Below are 15,520 nucleotides of genomic sequence, written 5' to 3'. Positions count from 1 at the left end.
CAACCCAAAACACACCAAAAGTGACCCTGCTGCAGAAAGGCTGGACTGTTGTGAGGATACCATTGAAGAATTCTAATTTGAATCATATCCAAAAAGTATGGTGAGACAATAAAACAGCCATTAGTGGAGGGCATCATTCCAACATTAAAGAATTGAGGCAGTTTGCTACTGAATATTAAGCTAAAATGAAAGTAGAAAGGTGCAGTGATCACATTACTCAATCAATTTTCTTGGGTGTCCATCATTTGGTCTATGTAATTTATCTACATTTTCTAAATTAAAATTGTAAACTTGAGTTGACAGAAATATAATCTGTTCTGCTTTGTTGAAAGTTCATAACATAATAATGACCGAACTTTTTCCTTCTCTATATATGTTTATATATTTGAGGGGAAATATACACATTGAAAGATTATGCTGGAACACACTTTTGTGATTTATTGACAATTATTATTCTACCTAAAAAGTCTACCTACATCATACACATCTGCATCAGGACAATAAATTGAGGCACAAATGTGTGATAGAATATAGTTGATTTCATGAGTTTTCTTAACAGTAGTTGCCCAATAACTTATGCCTTGCATCTATGACTTGTGATTGATAGAGAAAATCTAGCTTTTGTTTTTAGATCTCCAATATTCATCTCCCCTCATTCCTGAACAGACAATAAGCACCCGGTGCTGCAGGTAATTAGGATGGTCTCCGGCCCACTAAAAAAAGTGAAAGGTAGCTGTGCGAAGTGCAGGAGAGAATCAGAGCTCATCATGAGGTATTTGCAGAGCATGATCACAAAGGTCTGCAGGGAGAAAACATCCAGGAGTTAAATAGATTTTCATTGTTCACATTTTGTATTACAATTCAAAACAGCAAACAACTGTAAGAGTTGTATTACAATAGCAGGGCATATAGTCTGTACATGCAGGTCAAAATCATGTACTGGATTAAGTAAGGCGGTGGCATACCAGTTCTCTTGCTACACAGTTTGTCTTTAACGTTGTCCGTTTCGTGGGCAAAGAATTCGATGACCTCGTCTTCATGTTGTTCAACGATAGTCTCACACTGATGGGTAAGACAATGACTCAATAAGTTGTAGTGTGGGACACATTTCAGTGCGTTGCAGGACATCTATAGGAATCTACAGTACAAACATTCGGATGCATATGTTTGTACTGCATATGTTTTGTACTGTAGATGACAGAGATAGCATGACTGCAGTGCCCCACACACACACAAATATAATTTCAAGAAATCCTGGAATTGGACTGAGCTGGTGTTGCTTATATTTGAGAGCAATGTCAGTAGATATTGACAAAGGAGTATTCCACTTCCGCCTCTTCTGGTCTTGTAATTTTATTTCCTTGTTATGTCCTTATCTTGCAATGGTTCTATAACTGTGACAACATTCCTATCCTGTCCCATGTTCATTTTAAGTATATACAAATAACTGTCTGTCAAAAAAGCCATCTTCCCTCCCTGCACATTGCTGTGTGTGCACGTGTTTCCATGGAAATGGCTCAGTTTTGGGCTACCCTAGAGAAAGAAAGACGAGGATTACCTTGCGTCAGCTGATAAAGGCTCCCATTTTGGCAGGACCCATCAGGGTGCTGTTCCTTTGTTAACATCTACAGCTTGGTCTGTCTCTAAATTCCCTCAAGGAGCCCACTGGCCTAGGTGAACTAGAGGTGCTGCCCTGATGGGTTGCTGTTGGTACACTCATTTTTTGGTACCCTTACTACAGTTAGTACACCAATTCTTAGGAAGGGTATGTCAAAAACATTCATTTAATCCCCAAGGGAAATGTTTGCATTGCAGCACATCTAATCTCTGGAATAGTTACATCTGGTAATTTGAAGCATTTTCGCAGGGCAAACCATAGAACCTTATGTAGATTTCCTCTAAACTGAAGTCTGTGTGCATCTGTGACTGTATGCACATACTATTTGTATGTAGACCTTTGTTCAAATGGCCATTTGTGTATAAATTACCTTTCTATACAAAGACATTGGTTTGGTGAGTAGACTTAGTTACTATAATGTTCTTTCCTCTCAATTGTTTTTAATATTGCCTGAAAGCAAAAGTAGCACATTCAAAAAGTCAGTTGAAATGTAGCACCACATAAAGCACAGACCTGCCTATCTTCCATGAATTATGTTGTTATTTGGTTTACTGTCCAACTTCCTAAAGAACATGGTGTAGCTCAGGCATAATTCTCTCTTCACTGTTCGGATTTGTCCGCTGATTGTACATTGCTCTATGAAAATGCAACCAACAGATAATTGCTATAAAGCTGATAATCATTGGCCACATTATGAGGTTCTATAACAGAGGTGTCAAACCGGTTCCATAGAGGGCAGACTGACTGCAGGTTTTTGCTTTCACCTTGTACTTGATTGATTAATTAGGTCACTAATTGGTTAGTTTCAACCCTCACTTGGTTGTTTAGGTCTGAACTGGGAACCAATTTAAAGGAAAAACCAAAAACCTGCAGACTCTCCGCCCTCAGAGGAACCGGTTTGACACCCCTGTTCTAGAAAGCCACAGGGATGAGCTAATAGCGTGTCAATATTCCAAATATTCATGAAAATGAAATGGCTACCCACAGCATATTTGAGGCTGGATGTGACTCTAGAATCCAGTTTAGCCTCGGAGAGGTCCATAGACTTGCCATCCCGCGATGTGACCCTCTCATAGGTTGTCCTACTGGTGGTAGGGTCAACACGTTCCCCGTAATCTTTCATCCTCTCACACACTTCCTCCATCAGCTCCAGGAGATTACCTTCTGAGCGTGCAAGGGGAACCTGGAGGGGACGACAACAATGTTGGTGAGCTCATCAGTAGAGAAAGATGACAGTCCAATATTAGGGGACACATTAATCATGCTTGACCCTGTAATCAAATCTATGCTCTAGCATCCCAGCCTCAAACTAAATAAAGTTTCTGTGTAAAATGAAGGACCCAGTAGCCAATTGGTACTTTTACCTCTTTGACAGACTGGCTACCATCTGGATTTATTCTAAACGATCCAGTCTGGATCATTTTCTTAGGATCCACCTGGGATATCGCCCACTCCATCTCATCCACCATGGCTCGACATGCTAATGAAGAGTTGAAACGTTAAGTAACTCAATAAAAATATTAGGACCAAAAGGTAGATGTCCAAAGACTTACCTCCACATTTGAGATCTTGGCTCTGCCTGGCTCCTTGGCCGTGGCTTACAAGAAAAGAAAGTAACACACACAGAGCGAGGGATCGCCAGGGATGCCACATCTTCATCTAAGTAAGATTCGGGGGGGTTGATGTTATCAAGTTAAGTGAGTATAGCTAATGTAATCAAAATAAATTAATAAGAAAACATACACTCACTAACCATCAATCCATGCTACTGTTCTAAACAAGCTCTGACATGTAAACACTTTTAAAACAATTACACTTTCAATGGAGTAATTACCTGTTTTTTGTTCGTTTCAGCCACCGCTACAAAGATTCGTTCATACTCAATACACGCTGTTCAATCGCATTCGGTAAAAAATGGTGACGTAGGCAACGGGACGCTAGAGAGAGGTGTCGGAGTACATGCCAGAGAGAATTAGGACCCATGTACATTTTTTATCAGAGAACAATCGATTTCATGTTAAATTTCTATAAGTTCTTGGTGTAAAAAATAATATGTATCAGCACAGACTTTTCATAAACATTTTTCAGATTTTCCAAAACAATACACACTGTGCATGGCTGTCTTTGGTTTTGCCTGTTTGTGAAATCATAGAGATGTAAAGAGGAATCACGTATACAAAGTGTTATTTCTCAAAGCCTACATTACACTTAAAACGTTCTTAGTATGCCACAAACTAGATGTTTTCTGACGGCGGAATGTAGAGTTCAATAAAGCATGAATGTGAGGCTGTGGATGTGAATGGTCAGACAGACAATTTCGTAATATAAATATGTTTTTGTCCAACTGATAATTAACCAGGCTTCTGTGTTCTGGACTGATAAGAAGCTCCCTGACAAAAAGGCCGGGATGTTCGTAGGTATGTACTTCCTCGAAAATGTCTGAGGTGAGGACCAATCATAGACATAATAAAGAGTAGATGCCGCATCGACCGCTACTACCTACTGGCGCTGACGAGCCGTGGGGCCGCCATCTTGGACCGGTCAGCTGCTCCACTCAGTGTAATCTATTTTGGCATGTGAAATGAGCTGTCATCGCATTTAATTAATCATACCTCAGTGAATACCTTACTGATTTTCACACGGGTTTTTTGCTGCAAAGGTCATACATGTAGCTATGATACAGGACACATGGTTCAGCGTATTTTAATATTCATAGTGGGCTTAAGAGTAATAGAATATTCTGATATATGATATAAAGTGACCAGACATCTGAGATCAAAACTCGGAACATAATCCCCAAAAAGGGAGAAAAACAGGGACATTTCCAGTTTGACTATCATTCTGATTGATACACCTAATGTGAAAATAGTGGCAGTAAAGTCAGATATATTATTTATTTTCTCTCTCATTTCACAGCTCCCCTCCCAACATACACACACGGGTCCCAGTCATCTGTCTAAAATAGCATTTACTTTGTTGAAACTCCCTTGAAAAGTCTGCAAACTTAATTAATGTAGCAATTTTCTAAACACAGTTACAAAGTGCTTTACAGAACCCAGAGGGAAAGAGATCAGGGTTAAGACAATCACAAACACAAAGACATAATGTAAGGATAAACTTCACTATACACAATCTCGCAAACCCTGTGTAAGGCAAAGGAGACCAACATTTGGATTCCTGGAGACACACACCATGAGGCTAGAGTTCATGAAACACAAACAAACAGAGGTTTTTACAGACCCACCAACACTTACAGCAGTATTCACATAATGACAGACCACTGTTTCCAGGCAGTTTTAAGCCATTGCTTTCAGTTTCAGTGTTAATCTTGTCAGAATGATGACAGATATGACTTAAAGATACTATGTGTGAGCAAGGTTAAAGTACAGATATTTTGGGATGCCGGAATTTAGGATTAAAGTCTTTAATTGTCGTGGAACTAAACAACACGCTCTAAAACCCCTGAAAGAGGACAGTTTTGCAGAGCTTCTTCCTCATGCTCCCATTCTGCAGTTCAAGAGAGGTGAGTTTGGTAATGTGGTGCAGCCTTATTTTGAGAAACACAGACTCAACCAATGAAAACATGTCAGAATGATGGTTGTCGATGCCAAACTGTGTCTCCTCAATGTGTTCCCCAAGCAGAAAAACATCCTTCGTTCCAATCTCCTCCCGGACGATGTGTGTGACTGTCGAAACCTTAGGAGCTTGCATTGGTGAAGCTTGGCTGATCACCCTCTCTGCAGCACTCAGCACCTTATTAAAATAATAATTAAAAAAAATACATTATATTTATATAGCGCTTTACACAGTGCTCAAAGACACTTTACAAAACAGAGAAAATAAGAACAAAGCAACCTTAATATATTAAGATTAAAATAAAAATAAAAACAAGATAATAAACCCTAACCCTTGTGATGGAATCACTAGGCCGCCGTTGTTTTTCAGGGTTAGAAGGTGGTAGCTCTTGTCAAATGAAGATGGTACAGCATCTCTGACCAAGCTTGCACGGCACACATCACAGGACATTTGTTTTAGAATCTGCCGGACTACAAACCCTGCTATGTAAACCCAAGCATTTTCCACCAGACCACCAAACCGAGTGGGGAGATAACTGTGGTCACACACAAGGACCGAAATGTTGGCGAATGGAGATGGGTGCTCTTCAGCAGTTTCAGGAGAGGACATCTCCACAGCAGACAGGGACACAGTGTTATCCTGGGCTGCCATATTGCCTGTCTCACCAGGTGAGACACCACACCGAACCATCAGGTGGCGGAAGATGGCCTGGAACTGGCGTGCCGATGGATTGTTATTCCAGCCGCCTTGTATGGAAAACAGGCACACAATACATACAATACTCACAAGACAAAGATATTCATTAGGTATATTTTTGTAATTAAAGAACACCAACCCTACCTGATGCCCTGATTGAATTAAATAGGAGCTCCACCGCTGAACTTTGAGCAGTTCAGGAATCATCAGCATCAACGTGTCGATAGTGATGACAAATCCGATGACCGACAAGTACCTGCAAAAGAAAAAAGTTGTATTACTCTGATCATGGCGAAAAAAGACACCCCAAGAAAGCCCCTTGTGATTTTGTTAATTAAAAGCGGTAAAGTGAATTTTCCATCACATCCATCAGTAATGTGTTATCACCCACTCTTGAGTGCCTATCACAGGGGTGCAAACTCACAGAGAATGAAAATGGTAAACAGCTACCATGGCAGATAGATAATTCGTTTGCATCCATGTTTTTAGGAATGGGATCAGATTCTTGTTTAACTTATACAGTATACTTGTAGACAAAGGAACATTAACTTGGAACAATATAATTGCAGAACTGGGATAACTTGAAAACAACACATGCAATATCTACCATTTTGACACATACATGTACATGAACTAATGTTGCTGAAATTGTGAATAAGCTTGTTTGCAAACCATTCTACTATCAGATGTTCTTTTGCCTTTATTTTAAGTGGGGTGGGGATGAGACATGAGAGGTATCTTACTTTTGTTAGGGTGAATTACATGTGAATAATACAGTGTTGGGCAAGCTACTTGGAAATTGTAGTGAGCAATGCTATTAGTTACTCTGCCATGAATAAAGCTTCACTACACAAAAGCTACAACCCAGTCCAATGTAGCAAGCTAAGTAACACAAACACAGCACTAGGCTAGTTCACTACATAGGAAGCTACTTTAAGTTGTGCTAATTTCATGTGACAAGAAAAGTGTAGCTTGTGTGGCCATGCTACTTGGTAAATAAAGGAGTTACTACTACTGAAAAGTTACTTGATTCTGGAAATAGTGAAGCTACCACCAAAATACTAAGTTACTAGCTAAGCTAGTACTGCGCAACTGATAATACCGTCTTTTATATATTTATTATACAGTCTGTGTCACTTGTGTAAAATTAGCTGGCCAATGTTATACCATTAATATTAGTTTTATTTCTACAATAGCATTCTTGTGTCTGAGTCCTGCCAGCATAATATCCTGCTGCTAAAATAACACTAATGAAGCCTCAAATGGCCATCACTACCAAAATGTACAGCACTATATTATTAGTTTATTATTAATTGTAAATAACAACAAAATAGTAAAGAATTTCCGGTACAATAATGGCTGCCAAGCAAATAAGATGCTCAGCATTTTAAACAACATTCAAGCCAAATAATAAATAATAACATTATGCAAAATGCCTATAGTAATGTCTATAGTGTCTATAGTAACTTGGAATTCACTTTTAAAGTTTGGCCAGTCTGTGGCTTTAGATACATGCTATGGTGCATGATGCATTTGTTATCATTGCTGTACTTCTCTACAGTGGATATAAAAAGTCTACACACCCCTGTTACAAGGATTTTTGTTTTGTGATGTAAAATAATGAGACAAAGATAAATCATGTCAGAACTTTTTCCACTTTTAATGTGACCTATAATTTGAACAATGCGTTTTAAAAATTTTCATCTCTGTATAATGAAAACAACATTCATGAATACAATTTTTTTTAACCTTTTGATTAAATGTAGTTAAGGTAAACATACGCAAAACAAAATGTTTTTTTGGGAAAAGGTAGATGTTTATTTTTCCTCTTATTTTTTATGTAATTCATATGGCTATTCTCTATGCACTGTATTTTGTGTGTGGGATGTTGAATAGTAGCATAAGCATATGTTGAAAATAACAATATTTTTTGTCATTATTTTCAAAGGCTTATTGGTCTGTTCCCTCCTGATAGTTAATGTTGACCGACCAGGCATAATCAGCGAATGAAGTTGGTCCCATTCAATTGATTAATTAATATGGCAGATGCCTATAATTTTCACCCAACTAGATCCTCTAACCTTCTCTATGCTCACTGGAAAGTTGCCAGAGCTCCTATATCTTAACAAGGCGATCTTTGACCTCACCTAATATAGACATTACTATCACATTTCTATGAATAAAATGCCACAGCCAAGCATAATTTCTAAACATTTCAAAAAATCTATTAATATTGTTTCTTAGCAGTGGAATTTTTTACAAGCATTAACAGCTTTTTTTTGTTTTGTTTGTAGTTGTTGCAGCTTGTTGGTTTTTGTCTCAGTCAGTTTAATGAATATGAGTGCATGATTCCAATTGGTATGTATGACTTCAACTTTGCATTTTTGTTTGATACATTTCCACCCACCCTTTGGTTATGGGTGGGTGGAAAACATTTAGACATTATAGATTAAAGGTCTTTGGATATGTGCTCTTTGTGGTTGAACACATCTGGGAGCTTGGAAAAAAAGGAAAATTGTAGGGAAATTGTGACATTAACTGTCTTCACGTTGTAGAAGTGGTGCTTTCAACACAACTCAAAAACAGGGTCGTATTGGTGCATGGAATGAGTTCCCAGAGGGGTATTCCAGAAAACTGTATTAGTCATTTTTGAGTTCTGGAAAACCAGAACTTGCTACTCAAACATAAATGCAGGAAGTGTAGCCTGGCCAGATACCATAGCAACCAATTATCTGACCCTAACTTGCTACCTACTGGGTAAAGTAGATCTTATCTTGTGAAAATGAACAATGGCCTGTCCCTTTGCAAAAAATCAATTTGATTTCGGGGCCTGCATAGTGAACCATGCATTACAAATGACTGGACATCAGTACAGTAGATCCTTTAGGTCATTCAGAATAATTTTATGCATAGGTGACATGAATAAGCTATTGAAAAACCGAGAGGAGTTTACAGAAAGACACAACGTCATTTTCGCCAAGTGAATAGGCTACAAGAATGGTACGTTTTTGTGGGTCTGTCCCAGGAGTCCATGCACTGAAATGGGTTAATTTCAGTGCCAGTGCATAGGACCAGACTCAAAATATAATCGATCGTATTTTCCCAAAACCCCTCTTGGTTTGGACCTATGCACTGGCGTTGGAATCAACAAGTTGAGAGACCCAAAAAGATGTACCACTTTTGTAGCCTATTCACTTTCCAAAAGCCCCCTCAGTTTTTCTATAGGCTAACTAGCATACATTTGCACTGGTCAAAGTAGTACTTTTACCAGTGCTCACTACCAAATGGGATTGTTGTTATTTAATAACTGAATTCTAAATACTATATAATATCTATGTATCAGACGCAATCTGCATTTATCTTGAGAATAGGATTTCATCCATTAAAGTTTTTAATAATAAATGTGACCATGTCAGTTCATAGAGGAACACCTTGACATTTCTGTAAACATTTATAATACAGAAATGTCAAACCCGAGAATAGCTCTAATCAGTTAATTAACACCTGCAAAGTTTTCCTAAGGATGTTTTCCATGATATAACATTTTTTGGAGATGCACCTGTATATCCAATGATATAACACCTACAGCAGAATCAGGCCGTTGATTGGTGAACTCACTCAGGCTTCTCTGGAGTACTTCCTCTTATATCCTCCAGATCTGTAGGGAGCGCAGCAAGTGTGCACAGTTGAACTGCTGCTGCTTCCTCAGGCCGCCTGCAGGTGGTGCCACCGGGCCAAAACACAGCTCCTTTCACCACCTGGCCCCTTAGGCCTCTGCAGTATGTAGTTGTTGGATGTAAATGTTTGGAAGTGGAGCTCTCAGCAGTCCTCTGGTCCATCAGCCTCTGGCTTTCAGAGAAGGTTGAGTCTCCTATTGTCAGAACACTTTGGTTCTGTCTCACACTCTTTCCCTTATCAGGGTACAGCTACAGAGAGTAGTTGGCCTTCATGCCACCAGATGGTGTATGAGTTCTGCATTTTCCTGGAAGTGCATAATGGTACGACATTCAATAAACCAGAAAAAGTACATCCATTTAAGATCTCACATATGGTAGTTCAACAGGTAAATAGTCTCTAAATAGTTTTCAGTTTGTGAGTTTAGAATTCTGACAACGAAACAATGTAATATAGCCCACGCCTATTTAGGAAAAGTCATGGAAGGAGGAGGGTGTAGCTTTCAAAATGGCAGTTTTATTATAATTACAAACTCAAATGCCAGTTGGGATAGGCATTTGGCGGTTCTAGTTTTAAATATCTACTTTTTTACATTATTTTCAATGGCAAGAGATTAACTGGGAAAAGTTGTTCGGTTTTGTTTCTCACAGTATTTAATAGGATGGAGATTTCCATCCAGTTTTTTTACGTTTGTAGTCTGGTGTTCCACCGTCTTTAGATTTTGGTTTGGGCATTCTTGTCCTCTTTTTAATTTCTTAGTGTAAAATCTGTGTGCATACAGCCCTGCAGTCTCATGCCCTTTTATGGGGATTAGCAGGGTGTTTAAATATTTGTGGGAAATATTTGCAGATACCGATAACATCTGCCAATGTTTCTACTATGACAAGATTAGGGCAATATCAGAGTCAGCAGAAAGAGTCGAACTTCCCATCACTAGTCTCCAAATAAGGGATATAAAATAAAAATTTAATAAGACACATTTTATTTACAGCTTTGCTACAATGATGGTATGCTGTTATTAATTTGACAACAAACGAAAAACGTATTAATCTCAGCCTTTTCAAAGGTAAATGGTTTCGCCCCAAAACTGCTTGTGCTCTCTGTTATTGTGTGCGCTATGTTTCTATTCAGCATGCTACCAGTCCCAGAGAGCTAACGTTACTTAGCTACAGTGGATATAAAGTCTACACACTCCTGCTAAAATGCAAGGTTTGTGTGATCTACAAGAATGAGACAAAGATAAATCATGTCAGAACTTTTTCCACCTTTAATGTGACCTATAACGTGAACAATTCAATTGAAAAACAAACTGAAATCTTTGAAGGGGAAAAATAAAAAATAAAAGACTCACAATAACCTGGTTGCATAAGTGTGCACACCCTTAAACTAATACTTTGTTGAAGCACCCTTTGATTTTATTACAGCACTCAGTCTTTTGGGGAAGTGGTCAATTAGCATGGCACATCCCACTCTTCTTTGCAAAAGCGCTCCCAATCTGTCAGATTGCGAGGACATCTCCTGTGCACAGCCCTCTTTAGATCACCCCACATATGTTCAATTGGAATCAGGTCTGGGCTCTGGCTGGGCCATTCCAAAACGTTAATCTTCTTCTGGTGAAGCCTTGCTTTTGTGGATTTGGATATGTGCTTTGTGTCATTGTCGTGCTGAAAGGTGAACTTCTTCTTCATCTTCAGCTTTATAACGGATGCTGGAAGGTTTTGTGCCAAAATTGCCTGTTATTTGGAACTGTTCATAATTCCCTCCACCCTGACTAAGGCCCCGTTTCCAGTTGAAGAAAAACAGCCCCAAAGTATGATGCTGCCACCACCATGCTTCACTGTGGGTATGGTTCTTTGGGTGATGTGTAGTGTTGATTTTGTGCCAAACATACCTTTTGGAATTATGGCCAAAAATTGGAAAACCTTTAGCCCATTAATATGAAGAATACTGGCGATTGTTGTCACATGTAGCAGTACAGCCAGTACTTGCCAGAAATTCCTGTAGTTCCTTTAATGTTGCTGTAGGCCTCTTGGAAGCCTCCCTGACCAGTTTTCTTCTCGTCTTTTCATCAAATTTGAAGGGATGTCCAGTTCTTGTTAATATCTCTGTTGTGCCATATTTTCTCCACTTGATGATGACTGTCTTCACTGTGTTCCATGGTATATCTAATGCTTTGGAAATTATTTTGTACCCTTCTCCTGACTGATATCTTTCAACAATGAGATCCCTCTGATGCTTTGGAAGGTCTCTGCGGACCATGGATTTTGCTCTGAGATGCAACTAAGAAAATGTCAGGAAAATCCTACTAGAACAGCTGAACCTAAATGATGGCAGGTGTGTAATGACTTCTATTTAACATGAGTTTGAATGTTATTGGTAAATTCTGAACACAGCCACATGCCCAGTTATAAGAGGGTGTGCACACTTATGCAACCAGGTTATTGTAAGGTTTTTATTTTTCATTCATCCCCCTCAAAGATTTCAGTTTTTCAATTGAATTGTTCACATTATGATTCTTGCCTAGGAAATAGCCTTGGTTGAGGACAATAAATAGCTTAGGAAAAAGTTCCTAGAAAGACTGCGTGGTCCTACTCTGAAAGGAAATTAAGTAATCGGCTATTCAAAAATACTCATGTGATTTGAGTTGATTTTCCTCCAACTGGTGGAAAGTTTGTCTGAAAACTATTTGTGTGTAAAATGCAATCCATACGCGAGGACATTTTAAATGTAAATTTGTACATACAGAATTGAGATCCAGAAATGTTTTTCATGTATTTGTAAATCTAGCAACATCTAAGGTTTATTTAAACTTTATTTTATGATGTTTAGATTTAGATGTAGTGCTTTAGATTTTTTGTTTAGATTTTTACTTAGCCCTGTTGCTTTTTAACACACAGTGGCTGAAGAAGGAGAATACATGGATTTGGTGGCAGTTTACTGGCAAAACCTTCTTCAAGAAGGACCTTTTAAGAAAACCTTAAAAATTGTGAGGAAAGGTCAACCAACCCCACAGCCGCCCGCAGCATCAAAGGAACATTGTTTTTGTGAGTTTGTTCTTTTATCTTTAGTAATTATATTAATTTGGGTTATGCAATGTCTATTTGTGATGCAGCATTCTGTCATACTGGGTAATATAGTGGTACATGCTTCATGTTTTCAGTCACCTTGTATTCATGTTTGTCTTTGACCTCTCTGCTTTCCCAATACAATAGCCTAAGTAACTGTATACAGCTAATGGTGTGTGTGTGTGTGTGTGCGTGTGTGCGCACGTGCCCATGCATGTGTGTGTGCACGTGCGTGCCTGCTTCATAACTAGTAACCAGCATGCACTAGGGCCCGTCACCCCTGTGGTAGACCCAGTTTTAAATGCACATCTGCAAAACAGATACCACAGATCAAGCAATAGATTAAACTATTAGAACCTATACCTTACCATAAAGCACAATCTACAACAAAATCTAGGTTGTACACATTGATGACTACATTACTTTACCCAGCTAGCCTTTGACTCTCTAGGAGCTGGGTTTCCTGAGGCGCCATGTTGCCCCACTCTTGCAGTCCTCCCAGGCCAATTAAGAACCCTCAAGTTTGCAATAATGTTTCATATTTCTTGCTTTCTTTTTATTTGCAGATCTTACACAATGATGCGGTTGAGATACATAAGGATGCCGGCGTTATTCACACCCCTGTGGTAGACCCAGTTTTAAATGCACATCTGCAAAACAGATACCACAGATCAAGCAATAGATTAAACTATTAGCACCTATACCTTACCATAAAGCACAATCTACAACAAAATCTAGGTTGTACACATTGATGACTACATTACTTTACCCAGCTAGCCTTTGACTCTCTAGGAGCTGGGTTTCCTGAGGCACCATGTTGCCCCACTCTTGCAGACCCCCAGGCCAATAAAGAACCCTCAAGTTTGCAATAATGTTTCATATTTCTTGCTTTCTTGTTATTTGCAGATCTTACACAATGATGCGGTTGAGATACATAAGGATGCCGGCCTTATTCACACCCCTGTGTGGTAGACCCAGCTTTAAATGCACATCAGCAAAATAGATACCACAGTTGCTTTCATTTCATGGTGATAATTGTGATGATACGTTCTCTTCAAAAAACATATTTTTATATGATGGGAAGCATTTGCCCTCCAGTGCTTGAGGTCTTCCAGGACCATATACTTTGAAGGTAGACACTCAGTTTGAATCCCAAATAGTACCATATTCCGTTTGCACTGCGTTGGCCTGGGTGTTCTGAGTACAGAGCAAATTCTCAATATGCACAGGAGACATAACTGTCAAGATAGAGAAGGGGTATCCATCCTTACACTCCATCCCAAGCCAACGGGATGATGCATTGGCATCCTTCAGACCAAACCTTGCAACACAAATATTTGCCATCCAAAAGTAGTCCCACCCGAGGGTTGGGACAACTGTGCAAGCAGATGAAACGGGGAGGACTTGGAACGGTGGACAGTTTGGAGTGGTTTGATAGAACATGAAGATGTGAAGTGCCTAGATTAATATTTGCAATGCTTCCTGTCATATGGAAAGGTTTACAAAAGGCGTCAGGTAAAATGCAATCTAAAGGAGCCCTGAGAGGGTAGAGAGAAGGATATTATTCTTTGTCAAAGACAGACAGCTAAATATAGGATTTATGTACATTACGTGGTACAGATAAAATTGAGCGATATGCATATGCACTACACAGGAAATGTGGCTCACGCTACCTAGGAAAGTGGCGTCTTGAAAATCTTCTACAGCCTCAAGTCTTCTTTTCTATTTATCTGAAAATGTATTGTTAAGTAAATGAGCCCATAGAAGGATGAAAACTGGAGTGTGACGATAGTCTGTGACTCACAGTAGAGTGGTCTTGGTTCAGTGACCATCTTGAACCCTTACTGGGTAGGGTTAAGGAGCTTGTTTTGAGAGACAACAGGCATGATTGCGCAGTACATCAGGCTCAAATGTTATGTAAAAGAATGGGATGCTGGTGAGCAAAGTGAGGTCTGTTGAAGGTCTTTTTAAAACCAAAGTGGCTAACCTGGGGTAATGTCAATATTGCGTTGATTAGATAATAGCTGGGAGCCTGCATTATCTGATTATGAGAGTTGTTTAGGACTCATGTAAATTGCACAGACTTTCAGAATTGTTTTTGTGAGCCACTCATAGGTGGGCCATCACATATAGTGTGAGCATAATACACCATTGTAGGCAATTCACTTAACCATGGGCCAGTAAAGGGCATATCCACATTTGAGCCACGGGCGGCATGTTGTGCAATGCTGCCTTAGAAACCAGCTCTTTATGTTTAACCACCGCCATGTCCCTATTTGCTAGTTTCACCTCGGAGTGGCTTACTCCATCTCAACACTGTACATGATGAGGTGGCCTTTCATTTTCTGCTAGATGGCAGCATACTAGAGGGCACTGACACCACAAACAAGTCCTTCTCCAATGTGACTGATTGACATTTTGATGGATTTTGCAGCTTGGATGGCTGAAATGCATTTCCATACTCCCAGTCTCCCACAGGTGTCAATTTGAATTTGAGAAAGAATCACTCCTGCTGCCTTTTTATTTACATTTTTTAATTATTTTATTTTTTAAAGAATCTGAAGAATTCAGGTGTCACCAGACCCAAAGTATATTCTACTGGTGTACAATATGGATTTGACAATTGATTGTTAGAAGTCAGTATATTTATTAAGTACGGCATAACTGGGGAATTAAGCTACTGTTTATTTTTATCCACATTTAATTGTTAAATAGACTGATTATGTTCTGCTCTGTGAAAAGTCTTTATTCTTTTAACATTATGTTTTCATTCAGATATGATTAAACTAAGATTAAGAGAAAAGAGACAAACAAATGCTATATTCTCAAAGGACATTTTTAATCCAATTCAAAATCTAGTACTATCTCTGTGCGTTTTCTCTGTGAGTAG

The 15,520-nt window shown here is 39.0% G+C and overlaps 1 protein-coding gene across 1 annotated transcript; it reads right to left on the bottom strand.

Annotated features, from left to right (window-relative positions):
• Nucleotides 1-419: 419 nt before the first annotated feature.
• cnpy2 (canopy FGF signaling regulator 2) lies at nucleotides 420-3,524 on the bottom strand. The gene is given in 6 exon segments (NM_001310848.1): nucleotides 420-799; nucleotides 966-1,062; nucleotides 2,604-2,801; nucleotides 2,983-3,098; nucleotides 3,172-3,277; nucleotides 3,453-3,524. Coding segments are annotated over 5 exon segments (561 nt in total). The 5' UTR covers nucleotides 3,453-3,524; the 3' UTR covers nucleotides 420-755.
• Between the last annotated feature and the right edge of the window lie 11,996 nt (nucleotides 3,525-15,520).

Source organism: Esox lucius, chromosome 17 (genome assembly GCF_011004845.1).
Source record: "Esox lucius isolate fEsoLuc1 chromosome 17, fEsoLuc1.pri, whole genome shotgun sequence".
Classification (NCBI taxonomy): domain Eukaryota; kingdom Metazoa; phylum Chordata; class Actinopteri; order Esociformes; family Esocidae; genus Esox; species Esox lucius.
The sequence above is the reverse complement of the archived record's forward strand: the minus strand, read 5'-3'. Positions and strand labels throughout refer to the sequence as shown.